This window comes from Crocuta crocuta, unplaced genomic scaffold (genome assembly GCF_008692635.1).
Source record: "Crocuta crocuta isolate KB4526 unplaced genomic scaffold, BGI_CrCroc_1.0 scaffold235, whole genome shotgun sequence".
Taxonomy (NCBI): domain Eukaryota; kingdom Metazoa; phylum Chordata; class Mammalia; order Carnivora; family Hyaenidae; genus Crocuta; species Crocuta crocuta.
The window spans coordinates 7270183-7297348 of NW_027531285.1; the positions used below are offsets into that span (position 1 = coordinate 7270183).

Sequence of the window (27166 nt, forward strand, 5' to 3'; positions counted from 1 at the left end):
TCAGCACAGACCCCTATGCGATGCTCAATTTCACCAATCATAAGATCATGACCTGAGTTGAAATCAGGAGTGGGACACTTTACCAACTGAGCCACTCAGGTGCCCCTTATGTCTGTATCTTAACATCATCTTCATCTGCTCTAAATTGGAAGAATCAAAGTCCAGGATGGCAGTTTGAGCACTGGTTCCTTCTATGTTCCTGTGCTCTATTGCTTTATAACCATATTTTTTCTTTTGGGTCACTGAGACTTCACATCTCTTTACTTCTCCTTTTACTCCTTGTTCATTGAAACGTTGTGCTATTATTTCTTTTTCTATCTAGTCTAGACCATAAAGTCCAAATCATTAGCTCTTTAGTAAATGCAATATATTCATTCCCTTGCTTTCTGATGTATACATTTTGTAAATTATCAATGTTGGATCTGGGCCACTAGGTGCTAAATGCAAGCACAAAACATATGGACAGGAAAAACCACAAATGTGTGGATTCCAGTAGGTCATCCGTCAGCACCTCCGTCTCTGGCCAGGTTTCTCTTCAAAAACCTATAGCATATTCCCAACGTTCTCCACCTTCTTCATGCCTCTTTCCACAGTGACATCTTGCTTCACAACGCAGTTGACAGATGGTCTTACTCTTTATTTTTTAAGACAAAATTGAAGGAACATGTATGACTCCTTCAGTGATCAAACTTATCCATGCTGCATTTATACCTCCTTTCTTTTGGCCACAGAGGAGGAAATCATGCAAAGATGTTAGTATTCAAAGGCCATTTTATGTTCACCTGATCATTATTATTTCAATTATCCTTTTTCCTCCTTTACATTAATCTATGTTGGCACTTACCTCCTACATGCTCAAGTGCTCTTCATCTTAGAAAAATAAAAACCCTCATTTGAACCTTTATTTCCCTGCAGCTGTCAATCCCTTCTCCAGATATCAGTGAATGTTTATGATTTTCCAACTTCAACACTATTTTGAGCCTGATAATTCTTTGTTGTCCTATGCATTGTAGGATGCCTAGCAGCATCCCTGGTCTTTACTAATTAGATTCCAGCAATACTTTCCCTTCCCCGGTTATAACAACCAAAAATGTCTGGAAGTTGTGGGGAAGGGGCAAAATTGTTCCAGTTGAGATAAAACTCATAACTCTTTTTTAAAACTATTTTTTAATGTTTATTCATTTTTGAGAGACAGCGACACAGCATGAGTGGGAAAGGGTCACAGAGAGAGAAAGGGAGACACAGAATCAGAAGTAGGCTCCAGGCTCTGAGCTGTAGGCACAGAGCCCATCTGGGGCTCACACTCACAAACCATGAGATCATCATCTGAGCTGAAGTCGGCCGCCCCACGACTGAGCCACCCAGGTGCCCGGAATCTCATAACTCTTGTTGTTTGAGTAAGCATGTGCAAAGAGACTCTGAAAAGCTATGTAATAGCATTTTATTAATAGAAGATAACATAACTGATTTTGCTACTGCAGTGATGACAGTGGACACAAATATTGTTCTATTAAGTCACTAGGCTGACAGGAAAGCCAGTAGTGCACATGGAGAGAGGGTACAAAAAATGTTTTTTCTGAATATTCTGGAATATTCAGAGTGGACATTGAGAGGCTGTGTCACTTCAGATGTTATTGAAGCTTATCTGCTGTAAAACATATGCTAATGAATTTCATTAATTAATTTCATTAGGATTACCTCCTTCTGAAATATGTGTGGTAAGTTAGCAAACTGAGTAACTCATTACCATGTATGATGGAAGTGTAGTGACAGGATTTGAAGGAAGAGAAGCATGATTCCTAAAGAGAAATGTATGCTCTTTGAACCATGATCAAACTTGAAATGATGTTAATAATACTTACATATACCAACATACTCAAGTTTGTATCTGTTTTGAAAAAAAAGAGGTATGAGTTTTGATATAAATTATGGAATGTTATTCTTTAGGACAGAAAGGAAAATATGATGGTTACATTAAGCACAGTGAGTGCTTTCTTCATTTCAGCACACTCAGCACTGACTGGGGCCTCCCATTGGATTCAACTCTCTAGGTTGCTCCCTGATGGTGGGCAACATAGGAAACTGCATTAGGAAAGGCAGAATGTCTGTGGTGGGACCAGAAGACAAGGTGATTCCAACACAGCCTTGAGCTCTGTATTTTATTTTAAAATTTTGTCTGTGTTGTAGAAATTTCCAAACTTTTGAGATCTAGTGATGTGATGCCCTGGAAAGATGTTTTAAACAAATTATTTTAGTTTATTGAATGCTTGCTATGTTTCAAACCCTAAGCAGAATTCAAGGAAATCTCTCTAACTCTCCTATAAGTATGAGATGTAGTGGTGTGACGATGTCAGCTCATCCTGGCTTATAAGAACCAACTTTCCATATCTCTTCCCAACTCTGTTTTGTTACTACAATCGCCATGGTAGAAGTATTTATACCAAGGAATCAAAATATTCCACCAATCAGGGCTTTAAAAAAACATCTTATTCTTTCCAGATAACTGTTTTACTGGCACACCACTGAAGGTGGGGCTTTTTTTTTTTTTTTCCCATTTCAAAGCTGAAACTGAAGCTCAGAAAAGTAATTCCCTTAAGTGAGTTTAACTTTGAAAACCACATGAGTTTCTGGAAGGCAAGGCACACTATTAATATGAGAAAATCCCTTATTTTTCTACTCAAATGGTAGAGTTCAGTTGAGGTTGGGTTTTCTTCATTAAAGATTCAATATCCTTGTGATTTTTGTTCTCTGTTTCTATTTTCACTGTGTACAATGAGTTATAATAAGGACATTTTGATTTTTCCTTTGTTTCTCTTACCTTTCTTACTGAACATAAATGGATCATGGTTCACAGTCTTTCAGACCTGATTTTAGTGTATATTAGAATGCTACTTTTCATCATACGTGGTTTTCTAACAAATATATTATTTGCAAAATATTCTGAGAATTTGATTACTTAACCCCTGTTCTATTACTAATCCATTCTGTTATCCTGAACAAGTTTTCTCAGCTGTCTAGTATTGGGGATGCCACCAGGGACCTCTAAGGTCAATGCCATTCATGCCATCAAGAAGACTCTGATGCTTCTAACAATAGAGTATTTCCTGCTGTTAAAATATTAACAAGGAATAGAAGTCCTAAATAAAGTAAGGTGTAGCCTTAAAAGTGAAGTTTGTTATTTATCATGAAATGAAGTTTTATTTTGTTTTGAAAGTTTCAGAACCTGAAGCTGAGGGAATTCTACTGTGAGGGAAATCCACTGTTCATGAAGGAGCCAGTTACTGCTGTACAACAGGACGATGCCTGGAGTCTGCAGGTGAAGCCTGGTACCATTCACACAGCTCTTCCAACTAAAGCTAGGATTTAGGTTTTAAAGAGTTTTCTTTTAAAGCATTCTTGCCAAGCTGGCAACTGATTACTGCAACCCTAGTCTTTTGGCAATGTGGACCCTAGACATAGTCTCTTTGACTTGCTTATAGAATCCAATGTAATCATGATTTCCAGAATGACCAAATTTGCAGAAATGGAAACATTTTATTGGATGAAAAGAAAAGAATTTGTTTTCACTTTAACCTTCCAAGTATTTTTTTTTTCAGTATTATTTAAAGGATGTTTTTGATTTGTTTTTAGCATGGTTTTTGCCTCTTCCTTCCCATTTTCACTTGTCCCTGTTTCTAGTGGATGAATGAATCTGATCCAGAAATCATGTTTATTTTAGTCAGCCAAATCAATGATATTAAAATATGGAATAGAAGATTCCTCTTTGTGTATTTTTTAGTGATAGATGAATTAAAGATTGCAGACCTTCCCACATTTGAGTATGAATCTCCATCATGTATTTGGACTTCTCAGGTTCTAAGTGCTTAACAGGAATGAACTAATTTAGTCCTCCAATAACCTTAAAAAGGTAGTGCCAATATTGTCTCCCTTTTATAGATAAACTGAGATCAAGATAAGTTAAATAACTTGTCCATATTCACAGAGCTAGTTTGTTGGTATGATGATGCCAACCTAAATAGCTGGGCTTCAGACTCCATGCTTGGGAAGCTCCATTGCCTCAGAAAGGGGCTGCTGGAAGGTGAGGGAAAAGGAAACAGGGCGAGTTCCTTCCTGGAGGAGGTTCTGGTTTGTGGAGGGGACTGAATGAGCAGTCAGCCCAGTGTGGTAGTGGTCACCTTGGGAGGCCTTGAGGGCAAGAATGTTGCTCTGTGTCTGGGAGGAGGATGCAGAGTGAGAGAGCAGTATCTTTTTGAAACTGTAAGGACCCAGGAGCACAAGCATTTTATTCACACACACATGCACACACACGCACACACACATGCACACACATAAGCACAACTGACCCTTGAACAACATGAAGGTTAGGAGCACCAATACCCACGGAGTTGAAAATCCATGTATAAATTTTGACTCCCGAAAAACTTAACTACGAATAGCCTACTGTTGATGGAAGTCTTACCAATAACATAAATAGTTAACATACTAACAAATAGGTGTTAATATGTATCATGTACATATGTATTATGTACTGTATTCTTACAATAAAGTAAGCTAGAGAAAAGAAAATGTTAAGAAAATCATAAAGAAGAGAAAATATATTTACACTACTATGCTGTATTTATTGAAAAAATCATTGGTTTTAAAAAGCAGAGGAGCTTATCATTGTGAGTTTTTATAATCAGTGGGGCTTAACTCCTAGAACTTTAAAAATCAGCAGTTTGGGTCTGGGGGAACCAAAGGGTGGTAGAAAACTGAGCTCCTGCCCTTAAAGAGACTGCAGCACAAACACCCCAATGATATGGCATAGAAGCTGCAGTTTGAAAAACACCAGGAGTATGGGAAAGATATTTGTTAACTAATCTCAGAGCTTGTGCAGGAGGAGAAGGGATATTTAGGAGTCTTCTCTAAGAACAAAGGAACTGACAGACCCCCTAGCCTAGATACATGGAGACATGCAGGGACCAGCACAGTGTGAACACCCATGTAGCTTGCTAATAGTGCATCCCATACCCATGCTCTTCTGCAGCCTCACAACTCTAACTCCGGCCTCCCCAGGAGTTTTCCAAAGTGGCTACAGTTCCCTTCACACAGTGGACCTGCACAAAATTTACTAACATTGTGCACCCTACACTTGCATTCTCCTACTGGCCCACCCCCACCAACCTGTCCTCCACAGGAGTCCAAAGTTGTGCCACAAGTATGAAATTGTACAAGCAGCCCCAGTAGGGGCCAGTGCCACTTCAAAGTGACTTCTGCCCCAGGAAGAGTGGAAGAAAACCACACATACCAATTGAACTTCAGCTTCAGCAGTGGGCTAGGGCAGACATCTGGTCCCACTACAGGCCCCACCCATCAATGAAAGCCTCCTGGGGGAAAACACAGGGAGAGTACTCTGCAGTTTGATCCAACAGCAGCTCTGACACATGCTTGTTCTGACCCAACTCAAGCCAAAGGCAGCCCCAGATTGACCCATTAACAACAGGGACCAAACCCTACTAACAACAAGGAAAGTGAGCCATTGCTGGCAATTCCACTGAAGTCAAATGCAGCTCAGTCACAACAGTAGGATATACAAAATATACGTATGAGACTCCCTTAAAGCTCCAGATTCTGATGAACAGGAGACATTGTGCCACAGGGCATCATAGGGCCTTCCCTTCATAAAGCCACTACCTGAAAGGGCAGGAGACATAGCTGATCTTTCTAACACATAGGTACAGAGAGTTAGACAAAATGAGAAGACAGAGAAATATGTCCCAAATGAAAGTCCAGGACAAAATCATAACAGAGCTAAATAAAATGGAAATGAATAATATGTCTGGTAGATACTTCAAATTAATGGTCACAAAGATACTCACTGGACCTGAGCAAAGAATGGGGAATCTCCGTGAGAACCTCAACAAAGAAAAGGAAAATAAAAAAAGAACCAATTAGAGATGAATTCAAAAGCTGAAATTAAAGTACACTACAAGGAATAGAGAGTAGATTACAGGAAGCAGAACAATGAATCAGTTGACCTGGAAAACAGAGTAATGGAAGGTAAACACTCAAAAAGGAGAAAGAAAAAAGATTAATAAAAAGTGAGAATAGATTAAGAGAACTCAGCAACACCATCAAGCATAATAACATTCACCTTATAAGGATCCCAGAGGAGAAGAGAGAGAAAAGGAGGCAGAAATTTATTTGAAGAAATAATAGCTGAAAATTTTCCAAATCTAGGGAAGGAAACAGATCTGGATCTAGGAGGCATAGAAAGCCCCCAACAAAATCAATCCCAGGAGGTCCACACCAAGAGCATAGTAATTAAAATGACAAAAAGTAGTGAGAAAGAGAGAATTTTAAAAGCAGCAATAGAAGAGAAAATAGTTACATAGAAGGGAAACACCATAAAGCTATGAGATGATTTTTCAGCAGAAACTATGCAGGCTAGAAGGTAGTGGTATATTACACTCAAAATGCTGAAAGAGAGACAAAAAAAAAAAAAAAAACTTCCATCAAGAATATTCTATAGGAGACTTAAAGAGTTTCCCAGGCAAACAAAGTTAAAGGAATTCATCACCACCAGACTAGCCTTGTAAGAAATGTTAAAGAGGATTTTGAGTGGAAAGGAAAGACTATAATGTAAGCAAGAGTAAGAAAGGTAGGATGGATAAAAGCAGTAAAATTAAATATATATATAAAAATCAGACAAAGGATTCACAAAATCAAAGGATGTAAGGTATGACATATACAAAAAACATGGAGGGAAAGGAAGTTAATGTTTAGTGCTTTTAATGGGTTCAAACTTAAGTGACATTAATGTAATATAGGTTGTTATATGCACAAAATATTATATGTAAACCTAATGATAATAACAAAATAAGAAACCAGTAATAGATGCAAAAATCAACAAAAAAAAGAGTCTATGTGTATCGCTAAAGAAAGCCAGCAAACCATGAGACAAGAGAGCAAGAGAAGAAAGGAACAGAGAAGAGCTACTCAAACAACCATAAAACAAGTAACAAAATGTCAATAAATACATACTTACCAGTAATTAATTTCAATGTAAATAGACTAAACACTCTGATCAAAAGACACAGTATGTCTAGAATAGATAAAAAAGCAAGACTTATCTATATGCTGCTACAAGGGACTCATTTTAGTCCTAAAGATACATGCAAATTGAAAATGAAGGGATGATTGAACACTTATCATGCAAATTGAAGTGAAAACAAAGCCAGGGTAGAACTATTTATATCAAACAAAGTAGACTTTAAAAAAAAGTTGTAATAAGAGACAAAGAAGGACACTAATAATAATAAAGGGGACAAACCAAAAAGAAGATAGAACAATTGTAAATATTTATGCACCCAATATAAGAGCACCCAAGTACATAAAGCAGAAATTAACAAACATGAAGTAATCAATACAATAATAGTGGGGGACTCTAACATCCCACTTATATCAATGGACAGATCATTCAAACAGAAAATCAATAAGGAAAGAAGGGCTTGAATAATACATTGGCCTAAATAGATCTAATAGAAATATTCATAACATCCATCCTAAAACAACAGAATACACATTCCTTTCAAGTGCACATGGAACACTCTCCATAAGAGATCACATTGGGCCATAAAAGAAGTCTCAACAAATTAAAAAAATTTGAAGTCATACAATATGCCTTTTCTGACCACAATGCTATGAAACTAGAAATCAACTACAATAAAAGATCTAGAAAGAACACAAATACATGGATGTTAAATAACATGCTACTAAACAATGGATGGGTCAACACAAAAATCAGAGAGGAAATAAAAAAATACATGAAGACAAATGAAAATGAAAACATAATGTTCCAAAATTTTTGGAATACAGCAAAAGCTGTTCTAAGTGGGAAATTTATAGCAATATAGGCCTACGTGAAGAAGCAAGAAATATCTCAAACTCTAACCTAAAGGAGAAAAAGAACAAAAACAAATAAGAAAAAGAAAGAACAAATAAAGTCTAAAGCAGTAGAAGGAAGGAAATAATTAAGATTAGAGCAGAAAAAAATGGAGTAGAAACTAAACAAGCAAACAAACAAGCAAAAAAACCCAGGGAACAGATCAATGAAACCCAAAACTGGTTCTTTGAAAAGATCAACAGCATTGATAAACCTTTAGTCAGACCCATAAAAAGAGAGAGACAGAGATACAACAACTCAAAATCAGAAATGAAAGAGAAGAAATAACAAACAGCACAAAAGTGGAAAGGATTATAAGAGAATAGTATGAAAACTCATATGCCAACAAATTAGACAACCCCAAAGAGATGAATAAATTCCTAGAAACATACTTCCTAAAGTTGAATCAGGAAGAAATAAAAAATAGGACCAAACTGATTACCCATGAAGCAACTGAAACAACAAACAACAACAACAACAACAACAAACTCAACAAACAAAAGTTCAGGTCCAAATGGCTTCACAGGTGAATTCTACCAAGCATTTAAAGAAGAGTATGTATTCTCCTCAAACAATCACAAAACAATAGAAGAGGAAGGAAGGCTTCCAAATTTATTCTATGAGGCCAGCATTACATTGATACCAAAGCCAAATTAAGAAACTACTAAAAAAGAGAATATCTCTGATGAACATAGATGCAAAAATCTTCAACAACGTATTAGCAAACTGAATCCAAAAATACGTTAAAAAATACATTCACCACAACCAAGTGGGATTTATTTCTGGGATGCCAGAGTGGTTCAGTATTTACAAACCAATTAAATATGATACATTACATCAGCAAGAGAAGGAATAAAAACCATACGATAATTTCAATGGATGCAGAAAAAAGCATTTGACAAAGTACCATATCCATCCATGATAAAAACTCTCAACAAAGCAGATTTAGAGGGAACATCTCTCAGCATAATAAAGGTCATATATGAAAAATTCATAATGGACACCATACTCAATGAGGAAAAATTGACAGCTTTCCCCCTAAGATCAGAAACAACACAAGTATGTCCACTCTCACCTCTTTTATTCAGCATGGTACTAGAAGTCTTAGCTGAGGCCAGCAGACAAGAAAATAAGTAAAAGACATCTGAATTGGTAATGAAGAAGTAAAAGTTTCACTATTTGCAGATGGCACGATACTATATATAGAAAGCCCTACAGACCACAAATAAACTACTGTAACTGATAAATGCATTTTGTAAATTCTCAAGATACAAAATCAATATACAGAAATCTGTTGCATTTCTATATACTAATAAAAAAAGCAGTAAAAAGAGAAAATAAGTAAACACTTTTATTTATAATTGCACCAAAAATAATAAAATACCTAGGAAAAAAACTTAATCAAACTGGTAAAGACATGTACTTTGAAAACTATAGCACATTAATGAAATAAATTGAAGATAACATAGGAAAGATAGTCCATGGTCATGGACTGGGAGAATAAATATTGTTAAAAAGCCATACTACCCAAAGCAATCTACAGATTAAATGTAAGAGCATTTTTCACAGAACTAGAACATCTTAAAATTTGTATGGAACCATAAAAGACCATGAATAGCCAAAGCAATCTTAGAAAAGAAGAATAATCCCAGAATCTCAATCCCAGATCTCAAGATACACTACAAAACTATAATAATCAAAACAGTATGGTACTGGCACAAAAATAGATGTATAGACCAATGGAACAGAACCCAGAGCCCAGTAATAAACTCATGATTATGTGGGCAACTAATCTACAACAAAAGAGGCAAGAATATGCAATGAGAAAAAGACAGTCTTTTCAACAAATGGTAATGGGAAAAGTGGACAGCTACATGCAAAAGCTTGCAACTGAACCACTTTCATATACCATACACAGAAATAAACTGAAAATGAATTAAAGACTTAAATGTGAGACCTGAAACCATAAAAATCTAGAAGAGAGCACGGGCAGTAATTTCTCTGACATTGGCTGTAGCAACAATTTTTCTCAACATGTCTTCTAAGGCAAGGGAAGCAAAAACAACAATAAACTATTGGGACTACATCAAAATACAAAGCTTCTTCACAGCAAAGGAATCAATCAACAAAACAAAAAGACAACCTACTGAATGGAATGAGATATTTGCAAACCATGTATCTGATAAGGGGTTAATATCCAATAAATATAAAGAACTTATGCCACTCAACACTGAAATAACAAATAATCCAACTAAAAATGGGTGGAGGACATGAACAGACATTTTCCCAAAGAAGATACAGAGAAGGTCAAGAGACACATGAAATGATGCTCAACATCACTCATCATCAGGGAAGTGCAAATCATAAATACAATGAGATAGCACATCACAACTGTCAGAATGTCTAAAATCAAAAACACCCGAAGCAACATGTGTTGGTGAGGAAGTGGAGAAAACGGAACCCTGTGCACTGCTGGCGGGAATACAAACTGCTGCAGTCACTGGAAAATAGTATGGAGGTTCCTCCAAAAAATTAAAAATAGAATTACCACATTATTCTGTAATTCCACAAGTGGGTATTTACCCAAAGAATACAAAAACATTAAAACAATAAGATATATGCACCCTATGTTTATTGCAGCATTATTTACAATAGCCAGATTATGGAAACAGTCCAACTGTCCGTTAATAGATGAATGGATAAAAGAGATGTGTTATGATTTAAATCACTTGATCTGTCAAAGAATTGTAGGGCTTTGATTTAGGCTATGCCTTGGTTAAGATTTTTATTGTTTTTAAGCTTATTATTTTATTTTGGGGGGGGGAGGGGAAGAGAGAGGGAGAGAGAATCCTAAGCAGGTTCCATGCTGTCAGTGCAGAGCCCAATGCTGGGCTCAATCTCATGAACTGTGAGATCATTACCTGAACTGAAATCAAGAGGCAGAGGCCCAACTGACTGAGCCACCCAGGCACCTCTATTTTTTTTTGTTTTGTATTTTTAGAGAGAGAGAGTGCCCAAGTGGGGAGAGGAACATTTATTTTTAAAAGGTATCCTAAATGATACTATTCATTATACCAATAGTAGTTTACATATACTAGCAGTTCCAAGTAATAACTTTATATTTCAATGGTATATGTTATTCTTCCAAAGTAACATATTGGCAGCAAGTAGGAGGAGAATATAATTAATGGGTAATATAAGAGTTATCAAGAGACATATCAAGTGCAAAAAATATGTTTGGTTCCAGAAATCATAAATGGAAAAAGTGAACTGTATAAATTGTGACCTTTTTATAGGTCCCATGTATTCCAGCAAATTTTTCTACCATCTGCTGCTTTGGGGAGTGGATCCTTATTTATTAGTTTTCTGCTTTATAGAGAGACCTAGACATTGAGTTCTGGTAGCCATTGAGTTGTGGTATCTCTAAAATCATTATTTCATTCTGAACCACACACTATGCTCTGTGTAAGTTGTTAAAGAAAAGGTGATAATAGACCTCTAATTTAGAAGTCCTGGTAATATTAATGTGAAAGAGCAATTCTTTCAGAAAGGATGATCTTATTATGTAACCAATCAGGAAAAAGAGCTAAAATGAGTAGGAGGTTATTCTGCTGAAGGATCAGACAGTTAAGGAATCTGTGTATAAAGGCAGCTTTCTCAGTTTCTCAAATGCTTGTTAAGTGAAAAGGATAGAGTAATAAGGAAGAGAGAGACAGCAATTTATAGGATTTTGTTGTTATTTTTTAAGATTTTAATTGGGCAAATGAATGAAGATTATATATGTACATATGCACGCATGTATTTCCAAAGATTCCTATTAGAGCCTGTTGTGGACTATTTTAATACCGGTGGGAAATCTTTCACTTTGTCCTGAAAAAAAAAGTCCCATAAACTATTAAAATTCATGCAGTGTTTGCATAGCCTTTATACAGGGCTTCCATGTTACCATCACAGACAATGAGGCTCATTTAGAAGAGTAAATCAAATGTTTGTTTTATTGCTTACTCAGTGAAGATTTGATTTTATGTATTATATAGCATTCTACTTTAAAACGATGATGTTGTTATTGGTCATGGTGAAAGCCAGCTTATCTTTTCTAGCCACCCCTTTTGTTATTTAATATTATAATTATTACCAAAAGTTAAGTTCCTGGACATGGATAGGATAGGTTTAATACAGACTGAATTCTGAGATTTGGGTAATAGAAATCAGTACTGGTTGCTAATATGACTCTATTCAGGTACTCATTGCAATAGGTAACTTAAACCAGTGCATCTTAAAGTTGAGCAGGCATACCGATTACCTAGGGAAACTTGTTAAACTGCAGATTCTGATTCAGTAGGTCTGGAGTGGTGCATCTGAATTTCTAATAGGTTTCCAGATGATGCAGATTCTGGTCCGTGAGTCACAGTTCAAGTACTAAGGATTTAAACATTAGTAAATATGACAGACTCAGTTTTTGATGTTGGGAGCCATTCTGAACTCACTAGTTGAGAATAACTCCTTGTGAGATTAAGGCAAGTTTGCACGGTCTCTTGCCATCAGATGAGGACCTATATCCATCCCCACTCAATTGTTTCTGCTTGAGCGTTGACCCCCAAAGCACCTTGTTGATTGGCATCTGCGAGTGACTTATTCTGGCCCTTGTATGATGATTGCACCTTGTGAATGAAATTGTTGTAGCTTGGAAAAATGTTGATGCTTAGTAATCTGGAAATAGTGGTCAGGACTGAGTAATCAATGACACAAAAGGTCAGCTATTGCCTTCAGGTTTACATTAATAAAATAATAACTTTGGTACAGACTGATGTACTATTCCTGGGCATGGATGACATTATAGGAACTATAAGCCCTGTGGCTAATGTTTAGATGTTTTCTTCTCTGGTTATGGGAGCAAACATTGCGTTTCCTGAAAAACCTGTTTTTCTTAATACTTCCCATTAAGTGATAAACAGGCTATTGACCCCTGCTCACAAAGAACTAACTTTTGCCTTTACTAAAAACATTATCCTGTTTGTATTTGAATGCTAAAGATACCTTCCTTCCTCATATGATGAGCATGAGTACCCTTATCTAAGTCATAATTGTAAGGTTATGCATATCAATGTTCTGGAAAGTTTTTACAGATCAAAGAATTTATCATCAGAATGCCACATCTGTGCTATCCCCCAAACACTTAATCATAAAAATAAAGTTGAGCCCCAGTCAGTGCGGAGATGCCTGCCTGGTGACCAGAAGGAATTTCTTGGGGCTCTCTCATCCCTCCCTCGCCGACACCGTCCATCCTTCAGGGACCCCTGGACCTGCGGGAGCCCGACTCCTGCATTTTGAGTCCAGTCTGAATATTTGTACAGTTCTTGCTTCTTGTAATGAGAGGTATAAAATTTGAACCTAAACTTTAATAATGTAATTTTTTAAATCTTGGATTTATCTTTTTTTTTTTAATGTTTTATTTATTTCTAGGAGAGAGAGAGAGAGACAGCGTGAGCAGGGGAGGGTCAGAGAGAGAGGGAGTCACAGACTGAAACAGGCTCCAGGCTCTGAGCTGGCAGTCAGCACAGAGCCCGACGCAGGGCTCGAACCCATGAACCGCGAGATCATGACCTAAGCGAAAGTCGAACGCTTAACTGACTAAGCCACCCAGGCGCCCCGGATTTATCTTTTTAAAAAATTATATATATATTTTATTTTGAGAGAGATAAAGAGAGCAGGTGTGAGTGGGCTAGGGGCAGAGACAGAGGGAGAGAGAATCCCAAGCAGGCTTCATGCTGTCAGTGCAGAGCTCGACACAGGGCTCTGTCTTATGAACTGTAAGATCATGATTTGGGCCAAAACCAAGAGTTGGATGCTTAGCAAACTGAGCCATGCAGGCACACCAATAATTACATTTTTAATAATTTGGATTCCTCTATGTAAGAGACATAGAAATATTAAAATGCAAGTAACATCCTTTTCTTATATTATTTAAAACTAATTTATAACGCCAGTCATTGGCAATATAATTCATTGTATATATTATGAAAAGTTAATTTAACAAAAACTATGAGGAAAAAGCCAAAAATATAAATTTANTCAAGATTTATAATGAATGAGCTAGAAGAAAAGAATCCTTTGGTAATGCAAACCATAGCATTGCATCCACTGATCAAGAACATAATCTCTCAGAGAAGAAAATGTGCAATATGTGGAAAGTACTTTTTAACAATATGGCTAGAATGTGTTGAATTTGTTCCTCCGTCCAAGGTAAATAGTGCTTTTTGTGTGAATAGAGCATAATATCTCCTCTTATTCTTTGTCCTTCTCTAAGTGAACCAGTACTAACTAGATTTTTATCTAAGAATTGACTTGTATGATAGTATTATGTTTTTTATTGAGCTTTGTTGAGATATGATTGACACATAACACTATGTAAGTTTAAGGAGTAAAGCATGTGGATTTGGTACATTTATAAATTGCAAAGTGGTGTTGGGAAACAACAAATGGGGGGGAACTGGACAGTGACATGCAGAAGAAACTGGACCACTTTCTTACACCATACACAAAAAGAAATTCAAAATGAATGAAAGACCTACATGTGAGACAAAAAATCATCAATATCCTAGAGGAGAACACAGGCAGCACCCTCCTTGATCTTGGCCATAGCAATTTCTCACTAGACATGTCTCCCTGAAGCAAGGGAAACAAATGCAAAATAAAAAACCTATTGGGACTTCATCAAGATAAAAAGCTTCTGCAAAGGAAACAATCAACAAAACTAAAAGGCAACCTTTGGGATGGCAGAAAATACTTGCAAATGACATATCAGATAAAGGCCTAGTATCCGAAATGTATAAAGAACTTAATATACTAAATACCTCAAAAAACATATATTCCAGTTAAGAAATGGGCAGAATACATGAACAGACATTTTTTCAAAGAAGACATAAAAATGGGTAACATACATGAAAAGATGCTCAACATCAGTCATCATCAGGGAAATGCAAATAAAACCACAATGAGATACTACCTCACACCTGTCAGAATGGCTAAAATTAACAACTCAGGTAACAACAGATGTTGGCAAGGTTGCAGAAAAAGAGGAGCCCTCTTAATACTATTAGTAGGAATGCAGACTGGTGCAGTCACTCAGGACAATAGTATGGAGGTTCCTCAAAAACTTAAAAAAAAAGAAGTACTCTACAACCCAGCAATTGCACTACTAGGTAATTATCCAAAGGATACAAAATTACTGATTTGAAGTACACATGTACCCCAATGTTTATAGCAGCACTATCAACAATAGCCAATTATGAAAAGAGCCCAAATGTCCATCAACAGATGAATGGATAAAGAAGGGGTGGTATATACACATAATGAAATATTACTTAACCATCAAAAAGAATGAAATCTTGCCATTTGTAATGACATGAATGGAACTAGAGTGTATTATGCTAAGTGAAATAAGTCAGAGAAAGATATACCATATGATTTTACTCATGTGAAATTTAAGAAACAAAACAGATGAACATAGGGGAAGGAAGTAAAAAATAAAATAAGATAAAAACAGAGAGGGAGGCAAACCATGTAAGAGACTATAGAGAACAAACTAAGCTGCTGGAGGGGAAGTGGGTGGGAGGATGGACTAGATGGGTGATGGGCACTAAGGAGGGCAACTTGTGATAAGCACTGGGTCTTATATGTAAATGATGAATCACTAAATTCTACTCCTGAAACCAATACTACACTATGTGTTGACTAACTTGAATTTAAGTAAAATCTTGGAAGGAGAAAAATAAAAAGCCTGGGGGTGTCAGAAAATTGTGAGAAGAAAATTTTTGAAAAGGAAAATTGTTTTGCATTGAAACAACCACAGATCTTAACTTTATTAAAATAATTGAAAAAACTAAAAAAATAACAGAAGTATGTGATTTTGAAAAAGTTGTAGCAATGTAATTAGAGTAGGTGTATAGTATGAATTTATAAATTACACCAAAAAAGTAATAATATTTAAAAATTGAATTAAAGAAAATTTAGATTGAGGGGTAACTGGGTGGCTTAGTTGGTTAAGCATCTGGCTTTGGCTCAGGTCATGATTTCATGGTTTGTGAGTTTGAGCCCCTCATTGGGATCTCTGCTGTCAGCAAGGAGCCTGCTTTAGATCCTCTGTCCCTCTCTCTCTGCCCCTCCCTTAATCTCTCTCTCTCTCTTTCTCTCTTTCTCCCTCTTAAAAAAAAGTTAAAAAAAAGAGAAAATTTAGATTGGAATATATATTACCAGGTACTTAGCAACTGAAACATGGTATTTTCATGGGTTTCACTGTTTCTTGAGTGAAAACATGCACAAAAACACAGGGGTAATATCAGATTAACCATGTTGGTAAATGATTGCTTTCATATATCTTTAGGATTTTGTGCTGCTCTCCCCACTTAAACAGAGATTATACAAAAACTAGTTTGCGTAGAAGCTTCCCTTTGTATTAGAAAATTTTAATATCTTAATTATCTTTTCAGGAACTAAACTTAGAGAATGCTGACCTTTAGAGTAAATACTTCATCATGACGGGAGAGCCCATTTGATAATGCCAACGTCTGGTGGCTCTATTGTGCCTTACAGAATGTTCTGTCTCTGACAGAGTTTGCCATCTGAAGGCACAGATGAAGGAGGGAGAAACTTGATGACAAATGGGTCTTTATTCTTTTCATAAAACAACTAGAAACAACCAAATATCAAATTGTAATTGCTTTTATTCAGGTGAATGTGAAATGCTGTGGCACTTATGAAATAGTGAGGTGAGGAAAATAGTTGATGAAGAGTTTTGCTCAATATCGATATTATTATTTACCATAATTCATCCAGATGCTTTTGTCTTTTTTTCAAATGTTATAACTCTTGCCATCTGAGTTCAATGAGTCCTTAGTAGTGATAGATTTATCAATAATATCAATAATTTCAGTGTAATTGATATTTAAGTATTAACTGCTAATGATATAAATCTTTGAAACTAATCCTTTTTAGTTACTACTAACTTGGGCCATATTTGAACTAGTGACTTAGAAGTAACCTAAATGGTCTTATAAAATCCTTTCCAAACACTTGAGAGTGATCCTGAGCTCAAGATATGCATTTGGTAGTTTTCATTTTGTATAGTTACATTAGTTGAACTTAACATTTCCCCAGATATCTTTAAAGTTGAAGAGTTTAGGGAGGGAACAGTTTGGAACATGAACTCTCAGCCCTGTGTAGAATGATGTAATGTAATTAAAACTACCCTCAAAAGAGATTAGATTGAGTAGGTTTCACTACAAATGAGTGAAAATGCTGATCTACTTTATGAAAATAAATGAAAATTTGCAACCTTAATTCCTTTTTTATGACAAGCTGCCAGTAATGAAACATAATATAAGATTACATTTAATAATTTTATTCATTACTTATAGAACAAAATCTTACTTTGCAGTAAAAAGTTATTACTGTTTAGATACCACTGACATTCATTTATGAAACTGATCATTTCCACCAGCCAACTGTGAAAATGAATGTAGGTTTTAAAACATTTATGCAGTGGTTAGTCAATTTAATGTACATTAGGCACTAAGAGGATCAGAAGGCATCACATTTCTAATTCTAAACAGTCGTGAAAGTAATATGTATTTATTGTTCAGAAAAATTGAAATGGTGTGAATGATCCTTATTATTTTATTCAGAAATAGCAAAACAATTATAGTATAAATTAACTCACACACTGTATCTTGATTACTTCTATTCCTAGGGGAACTCATTGAATTCTCTTTTTCTTTAGAAAACTCTCACTTTTATCCTACTTCTCCTCCTCCTCCCCCTCCTCCTCCTCCTCCTCCTCCTCCTCCTTCTGAGAGAGAGAGAGAGAGGAGGGAGAGAGACTCTTAATCAGGATCCACACCCAGCTTGGAGAAGTGGGGATTGAATCGTGAGATCATGACCTGAGCAAGATGTTCAACCGACTGAGCCACACAGGTGCTCCTCCCTTTTGTTCTTAAACTGCTGGGTAGAGTTGCAGTTGTTTTCAATCTCTATGGTTGGTTTTTCTTCTAAAGAACCTCAAATTGCATTCAACTTCAGTACATTTATCTGAAGCGATGCATCACCAAAATGTTTGAACCTCCCATGTGAAAGTCAAGGGGCATTGATTATGCAGAGGTGGGGCTGGAGAGCAGGGTCACTCTGTAGAGGACAGAATGATGCTTAGCTGGATGGGTGGCTGGAGCATGAACAGGATTGTCTTTCTGGTTTCTACTCTTACTGCAGTTCAAAGTGCCCTGTGGGTGGAATGGCCATATATTGTATTAATTAAGCCAAGATGCTTTTGAGAATAAAAGTGAACATTATCCATAAACTGGAAAACCAGCAGGAAATCAGGACTGTCCTAGGAAAATTCAAATATATGGCTATACTTCTCAAACGGTACAGTTAACTTTAGAGTAGTGCTCATTGCTGGCTTTTATCACTGCTGATGTGGAGGAATTGTCATTCTGAATGTTCATCTTAGATTTTTAAAATTATTTTTGGTCACTCCATAAATATTTGCTTTAAAAGGGAAACTCTGGGGGCTAAGTACACTGCAAATAGGTGGGGGACCAAGTGGTCCCAAATGGACTGAAATCTAAGAGTTTAAACTCTAGAGATGCAAAAGACACTAGCAATAAAAACTAAAATGAGTGATAAGAGATTTAGTGCTTCAGGGGCGCCTGGGTGGCTTAGTCCGTTAAGCGTCCGACTTTCGCTTAAGTCATGATCTCGCGGTTCGTGGGTTCGAGCCCCGCCTCAGGCTCTGTGCTGACTGCCAGCTCAGAGCCTGGAGCCTGTTTCAGTCTGTGACTCCCTCTCTCTCTGACCCTCCCCTGCTCACGCTGTCTCTCTCTCTCTCCTAGAAATAAATAAAACATTAAAAAAAAAAAAAAGATTTAGTGCTTCAAAGTGGAGGGTGAGATAATTGTAGGTTGTCTGTCCTGGGAAGTGCCCAGAAAGGTACTAGGACTTTACAGGACCTTGATACAGGTAGAATTCAGATACATCAAGAAGGAAGCAGAGGGGATATGTTGGGAGAAGAGAATGATATGGAGGAGAATGAATTTTGTTCATAAGTCAGCGAGTCATTTAAATTGGTTCATAGATGGAAATGGGAAGAGGAGACATTACTTAAAAAATGAGGTCAAATTCTATGAACCTGTAAAAGGATAGAATAAGGAGTTTGAATTTGATCCCATTTGGGAAATGGAGTCCCACTGAATATGTGGGGACAAACCAATGATATAAAGATGTATTTTAGAAGGAACCATTTGGCAGTATTGTACAGGATTAATTGGAGCCTGAAGAGAAGCTGAAGAAAAGAGATCTATTAGTGGTTGTCTAGCATGGGTGTAAGGTGTAGTAGAAATGCAAGGAAAGGAACCTTCATGGGGAAGGAACCATACAGGACTTGAGTGGTTGGATAAAGGAAGCCACAGAAGGGTGTGAAAGAGAAAACCAGAAAACTCCAGAGGGAGCTTTCTGTGAGAGCAAGACCCCAGTTTTTATCTCAGACATACTGAGTTTCAAGTGATGTGTGGATAATTCAAGTGAATATGTTTAGCCAGTGGGAGACAGATCAGAACAGTGAAGCAGTGTATTTCTGTGCATTATCTGAAAATGTATGCACTTTTCAAAAACTGTTAATTCTTTCAGAGAGTTCTGCACATTGTTATTAAACCATAATCAGAACCCTTCTTTGGTAAAAGAAGCTGGGAGGCATGCTATGACTTAAAATGGATCAAGAGTTTGGTGAACTTAGATTCTAGTCTGGTCTCTAGCTTGCACTCTGAGGCTTAAGGTAAACCACCTTTCTTCTCACTATATCTGGACTGATTTCCTTATCTGGACCATGAAGGATGAGACCAAAGTCTCTTCTAGCTTCAGACTGTCCGAAGGGCTGTCATAGTCATGCTTTTCATGGTCCTGCTAATTTGGAACATGATACCGGTATTGGTTTCCTATTGCTACTGTAACAAATTGCCATAAACTTGGTGTCTTAAAAAAAAATCATTATCTTACAGTTTAGTAGGCTGGAAGTCCAACATGAGTCTCACTGAGTTAAAATCAAGGTGTCAGCTGGGCTACATTCCTTTCTGGAACCTCTAGGGGAGGATCCATTTTCTGGTTCTTTCCAGCTTTTAGAGGCCACTGGCATTTGTTAGCTCATGGCTCCTTCCTCCATCCTCACAGAAACATTAGCAGATATGGTCCTTCTCACATCACATCACTTAGATCTTCTCTTCTGCCTCCTTCTTCCATTTTAACAATCTTTGTGATGAAAAGCAAACCAAAACAATCCTTTTGATGAAATTGGGTCCATCCAGATAATACAGAATAATTATGGGTCTCTCAAGGTCCTTATCTTAATAACACCTGTAAAGTCCCTCTGCTATATAAGGTAACATACATATTCACAGGTTCCAGGGATTAGGACATGAACATCTTTGTGAAGGGTTGGGGGGACATTATTCTGCCTTCTACATACTTTCCCCAAGGAAACAGGAAACCATCTTACTCTTTTTTTCCTATTTCATATGCTTCATATAATACTGAAACCTTATTCAAAGCTTTATTTTATTCTGTGTGATATACATATTTTGTGATAATTTTTTTATTTATCAGTTTAAAAAGTGACAGTGATTATCACCAATAAGGCATGTGTTGAGTGATTTTTTAAAAAATCTCAATTCTACCATTCAATAAATATAAAATTTAGTAAATATATTTTTTTAAACATAAAGTACAGAGCTACTTTTTCCTAAAATAGGGAAATATATTCATTTGCTTTATGAAAGAATGCACTTCACTATAAAGAGTGAAAAATTAGGGGCACCTGGGTGACTCAGTCAAACACCTGACTTTGGCTCAGGTCATGATCTCAAGGTCTATGGGTTTGAGCCCCATGTTGGGCTCTGTGCTGACAGTTCAGAGCCTGGAGCCTCTTCAGATTCTGTGTCTCCCTCTCTCTCTGCCTCTCCCCTGCTTACACTCACTCACATTCTCTCTCTCAAAAATAAATAAACATAAAAAATTTTTTAAAAATAGTGAAAAATTTGCCTTTAGTATAGCTTTTTCACATTTTAAAGCTTTTTGCTACAAAGATATTTCAGAATGAAAGCATGCCTAATCATAGATCAATTCCTTTTCCTTTCCTAACTTCAGCTTGACACAAAGGGGCTTTCAAGTGTTTCAATTTCTATCTGTAAACAACCACCAAAGCAGTAATTATATTCCAGAGAGTCCTGAAGTTATTATACTAATTGAAGTTTGTGAAGAGAGGCCCTCTATAAGAGGGTGTGTCATTATTCCTTCATGACATACTCATGTCAAATGGATAGTTGTCATACTGACAGAAAGCACTGTCATGATACCACAAGTGGACATAGACATTTAAATGGTTTCAACAGGCCAGGTATTTGAGACTTTCTTTTTTTATAAAAATATTACTGAGTCCAATGACTCTAGGTGGAAAAGTATATGACCAAGGAATTATGTTGAGTTCATTTTTCTCAGTAGAATTTCCAGGAAACAGTTTATAGCCCTGAGAAATATTTCATCAGAAATAGTAATAATTAGAGAATAATTACAGGCAAAGTTTCACATTCAGTACAAAACTGATAATGGCCCTTGGTAAAATAAACTTCTAAAAAGTTAAATAAAACATTTTATTCTAACTAAACAGTTATATCCCCAAGAAGGCAAAAGGTGGGTACAGACACTTTGCATTCCTGCCTGCAGCAAAACCCAACTCAAATCCTGCCCATATAGTTTGTTAATGGCACAAGGGAAATGGCTAAAACCACAGTGGAAATAGAAAATGCCATCAATAGTTTCTATTGTACACTTTATACCTCATGGAGAAACTGGACAAAGCAAATCAGATTAACTCTATGGCCCCACTTGTTTCCTTGGTTGATATTTGTCTTTCTATAACCTCTTTGGCTTATGGTTCTACTCTTTGTTCTAGTTTCTTAAATGGCGGCTAAGTGAAGTGTATTGTCATGGTTTATTTTGATAGCCCTTAGTTCTAGATGATGGGTACTACAGTAGAAACCAGAGGTAGCTGGTGGGATGAGTGGCTTTTCTACCATCTGCAAAGGGAAAAAACACATTTAGCTTTGAGTGCAATTTCAACACTTTGCCATTATAATCTAATCGATCACTAGAAACTCATATAGATTTAAAATACTATACATAATGTGTGTATCAATAGAAAACTGATTATGAATTCTTCTTCCCCTAGAGTAATGTAGTCACATTGTTGATATCCCATGATTCAGCATTTTATGGTCTATGTTTTGTTTATACTGTGTTGTTTCCCCAATACCTTATGCACATTCCTGAAGGTTTGCTCTCATAGCTCACTCTTTCTGAATGTCCTTTGTGTCCTTTGTAGGCAGCCACATCCTAGTCATCCTTTAAAACCTAGCTCACTATTTTCTTATACTGTGAAATCTTGCTTAATGTACAGCCTATGGTGGTGCCTCCCTTCTTGGAAAAATACAACCTATCATGGTGTTGAGTCTTATGTTTCTAGAGTTTTTTCGTGTTTATGTCTTAGCTTTCTGACTAGATGCTGAAAAGATTCTTTGAAGCAGAGATTATTTGTTATATATCTCTGTATCCTTGGCATGTTGCTTAATATGGTTCAAGTTTTAGGTTGCTTATAATTTGTCAGAACTTTTGGTTGCAAACTAAAGAAATCCAACTTATACACTAACTAATAGCAAGTAATAAAGAAGGCTTAGGAATGGGGTCTGGCTGAATATTTAGTCATGATAGATAGGTAACCCAAATTTATTATGAGGAATCTCTCCTTCTATGTGTATTGTGTCTGCTTTCCTTTGTCTCCGTTTTGCCCTCATTGTATGCCAAACTTTGCCCTCTGGCAGTAGAGGGAGAGCTTTCCTCTCTCAGTAGATCCAGGAAAGCCCTGGGGCTGATGTTCTTTGGCTTTATGGGACTGTCCTGGGTTATGTTCCCAGCTTGACTTGTGTGGCTATGTCTTCAGCCAGGGAGTGGGATGAGTCATCTACTCTCTTCCATAACATATGCACTGAAATCAATGAAGGGGTGGTTCCCAAAAAGAAAAGATAGGCTTTTGTGCCAGCAGAATGGGGAATAGATGCTGGACAGACAAAAACAAGATGCTTATTGGTGATTTCAGTAAATGTTGGCTGATTGATCAACGAAATCTCCTTCTAGGAATGAAGTCAGATTTGTAGAGATTCTATACCATTTTCCACCCTCATCCAAAATATTTTATCATTATAATAGCGCCATGTATCCTCTGAGCATTTCATAGTCACAGTTGGAGGTGGATGTGAAGGTGATATGATGTATGACTTGGACTCCCCACTGATTTGCCACCAAGGTTGAAAGGCTATTACTCTCTCAAGGATGGACTAAGAAATGTGCTTAGGTATTTGAACCCTTAAATGGACCCTCACAGTTCTTTTGTGGAAGACTGAACAAAACAGTAATGAAATTTCTCACTGTAGATTGTGATGATGACAGCCCAGTGGGTTCATGATAAAGGTAGCTTTGTCAACCAATTAAACTACTCTGTGGTGTGACTCTATTTTGGATTCTCTCACTAATAGCCATGTTGACTTCAGAAGTTGTTTATAAAGCATATAAATGATAATCTTTTGAAGTTGCCATTATTTCCAGTATTAGTGGTCAAGACATGTATACTACTAAGTTCGCTAACAGAGTTCTGACTGCCTATTTGTGCATGGAAAATGAAAATCAGAGATTTGAAGTATAAAAACTTAAATAGCATAGTGGGAAACTTGCTGAAGTCCAGCCAATAAAAATTTTAATGAACATTAGGAACAGTGAGCAAATAATAATTTCTATGGGAAATGGGTGATGGACAGACCAAATGAAGATATCCATTGGGGAGTTCAATAAATGTCTGCTGAGTGACCAATTTAACATCCTGTAGGACAGATGTCAAGTTTGTGTGGATTCTGTATTTTTACCTTCATCATAAAAACTTTATTGCTCGACAGTATAATAATTGGATAAAAGCATAGCCAATGCTTTATCATTTGAATTTTATTTAGTGTTGAAAATGCCTTTCTTAGCTAGTTAATTTGTTTATTTGTGTGTGGAAAAGGAGCAAATCAAGCATAAATAGAATATTGTATGCTTTAGAAATTAATGCTGTGAAATCCCTGAGAAAGTTAATATTTATTTTATTCAAAAATATTTGAATATTGCTTTAAAGTTATTTTTAATCTTTACCTTTTAGAGATGGAAGATATGCAGAAATCTACAGCTGGTACCTCTTCAAATATTAATTTGTTCTTACAAATGTTTTAATCAACGTGGCCCTAACCTCTTTGGAATTGCTCAAGTGTAGAGCCAGTGAGAAGCTTATTTAGAGCCTCACATGACTTGCCCCATCCGTTCTGCACATAGAATCAGATTATGCCCTACTTATGATACTGTGCTGTCTCTTCTCTTTGCCAATACATTAAGCAAAGGAAGAAAAATAATTTACTTGTAAAGATCCCAACCTAAGCACTATAGTCTACCTTTAGCTTGCTTAGACTCTAGGCATGCTGTTTCTTCTTTGACTTAAAAACAAAATAAAGAATGGAAAAATAAAGATCTGTGCAGCAAATGAGTGTTATTTTTCCCTGTCATTCTATAACTATGACCCTCCTTTTCTAGATAAGTATTAAGAGATTGTGTTGGAGAACAAAGATTTATTTTATGCATGTTTTGCAAGAATTACTTTTTAATGCTAGACAGTTGTATCCCATTTGTATAATTTCAGCTGAGTTCTTATTTTTCAAGAGGCACTAACGTCTTATTGACTAAGATGAAAACCTTCATTCCACTTAAAACTGAGTAGAAGGCTGGAAACTCAGACTTTGTTACTCCTAACATCCCTTCGTTTCTACTTTTAACTTATTCTATCTTTATTTTTGTTTTTCACAATAAACCTACAGAAGCCAGGGCAGTAGCACTGAAATGAGAATTTGACTTATTTTCTCTGAAAGATGACAGAAAAGTAGAAAGGAAGTTACGAAAATGTACAGTATAACATAGACGAGTGATCATTTAAAAATCTTTTTTAATGTTTATTTTTAAGACGGAGAGAGCACACACACACACACAAGTGGGGGAGGGGTACAGAAAATCTGAAGCAGGCTACAAGCCCCCAACATGGGGCTTGAACTCATGAACCGCAAGATCATGATCTGAGCCAAAGTCAGACTTAGCCAACTGAGCCACCCAGGTGTGCCAGACGAATAGTCTTTGGATGTGTGGTTCTGTCCAGCAGCAGCCATATCACTTGCAAACTTGTTAGAGTACAAATTATCTACCCCAGACCTACTAAATCAGAAACCAGGGGAGTATGGCTCAGTAATCTGTGTTTTAACAGACCACCCAGGTGCTTTCAAGGCAAAGTGTCATTTGAGAACCATAGGTATTGATGAAGAGAAATTTACTGTAGGTTCAGAAAAGCAAGAAACTTAATCATAATTTTATATTTAAATCCCACTAGAAATATGTTCCTTCATGTAAATATTTGATGGTACTTACGGTGTAAAGCTGAGTGGGTTCTCATCTTCCATATATTTTATTATCATGATACTTCCCTAACTAGGCCTTTTATTAGTTCACTTCAGGATATATAAGTCCCTTATGTATCAGAGTTGCCTTTGGTATACCTGGGAAGCTAAATCAATGGAGCACAGCTGAAAAGCTTTCAGTCCTAAAGAATACAAGAGTTAGGCCCCCCTGAGACAGAATGGAGCCTCAAGGTAAATCTCTAAAGGCTCCAGTAATCAAGAATGCATTTTAAACAAAGATTTTTAAAAAAGTACAAATGAAAGTCATAGGAGCTCATTAAAAATGAGTTACAGGAATAAACTGTATGTTTGTTGAGGGAAAACCACTCAGAAATTGATTTTGATTAAGGGAATATTTTTGTGCAACATGTGCTGTTCAAAAGAGAGTTTTGTTTACCATTTTAGTCTCATGACTTCAGCCACCGTTTATGTGCCATCTTGGCTCTGGGGAGAACATTGTAACCATTCATTCATCTGAGTACTCATTTGTTCAACAAATATTTCAGGTACCTTTAAAGCTCAAGTGACATGAAAAGAGAATGTTAACTCTCTATTTCCACCTTTTCACCCCATCCTCTTCCTATGTCAGGGTCCTGAGACCTTGCTTCTGCCCCTTTTTCCAAAACTGGTCTTTTGGAGGTTGTCGCTGACTTCCTTCCAGTCCTGCTGCTCCTCATCTGGCTGGGCTTCCCTGCAGGTTCGAGCTCACTTGACCATCTTCTGCCTCTTGGAACTATATGCCTTAGGTTCATTCGTTGTTTCTCTAGTGGCCTCTTCCCCATACCTTTAGCTGAATTCTCTTCTAAACCTTCTTTTCAGAAACAAAGACTTTGAGACTCTCTGCTCAGTACCATTTGCTTCTCTCTTACCACTTTGTCTTTACCTGAAGGAGTTCATCTACTCCCACCAGTTTCATTTAGCTTCATTTATCCCACCTGGAGGAATAGCCACTCGTTCTCTTAAGTTTTAGCTCATGTTTCCAAGCTCCTCTACTTCAACATTTCTAAAATAAGCTGGATTCTCTTCTTCACAAATTGTTGTCTAACCACTTATTCATGCAGCAAACACGTATTTATTGAGGCACCACTATCTACCAGGCACTGCTTTTTTTGTCCTAGAAATACAGCTGAACAAACTGGCAGGGCCCCTGCTCTCAGAATGTTTATATTCTAAAAGGGCAAGGAAGGAAAACAAGGGAAAATAGGCAAATGCTATGGTGATATGTGCCTTGAAGAGAAGTAAAATAAGATTCAGGAGTTAGAGAATGATAGAAATAATTTTCATAGAGGGTGGTTGGGTTTGATAAGGCAATATTTGATCAGAGATATGAAACAAGTAGGGGAATGAACTCTATTGATAGAATATAATAAATCAGAATCAGTTGAGTGTTTGAAAGGCAAAAAGCTCAGGATGATGCTATAAGTGGCAAGTAATGCCATGCTAAGGCAAAACCATGATTCTGATGTCAAAATTTAGTACTGCTGGATGCCTGGCCATGTATCAAATACCAGCATGGCAACCAGATTGGGAAAGGATGCATCCGCTTCTACTCTTTGGGGCCACCCAGTGTCCTGGGTCATTGGTTAATGAAATCAGAAATTTAGTTACTCTTATTCCAAGTATA

The 27166-nt window shown here is 36.7% G+C and overlaps 1 protein-coding gene across 1 annotated transcript in view; it reads left to right on the plus strand.

Moving 5' to 3' along the window:
* LRRC69 (leucine rich repeat containing 69) overlaps positions 1-24512 on the plus strand; it is an 85102-nt gene extending 60590 nt beyond the window's left edge. The window contains 3 exon segments of the mRNA XM_077771319.1: positions 3215-3316; positions 13979-14167; positions 24210-24512. Coding sequence (XP_077627445.1) covers positions 3215-3316; positions 13979-14167; positions 24210-24320 — 402 coding nt within the window. The 3' untranslated portion in view covers positions 24321-24512.
* The last annotated feature ends 2654 nt before the right edge of the window (positions 24513-27166 follow it).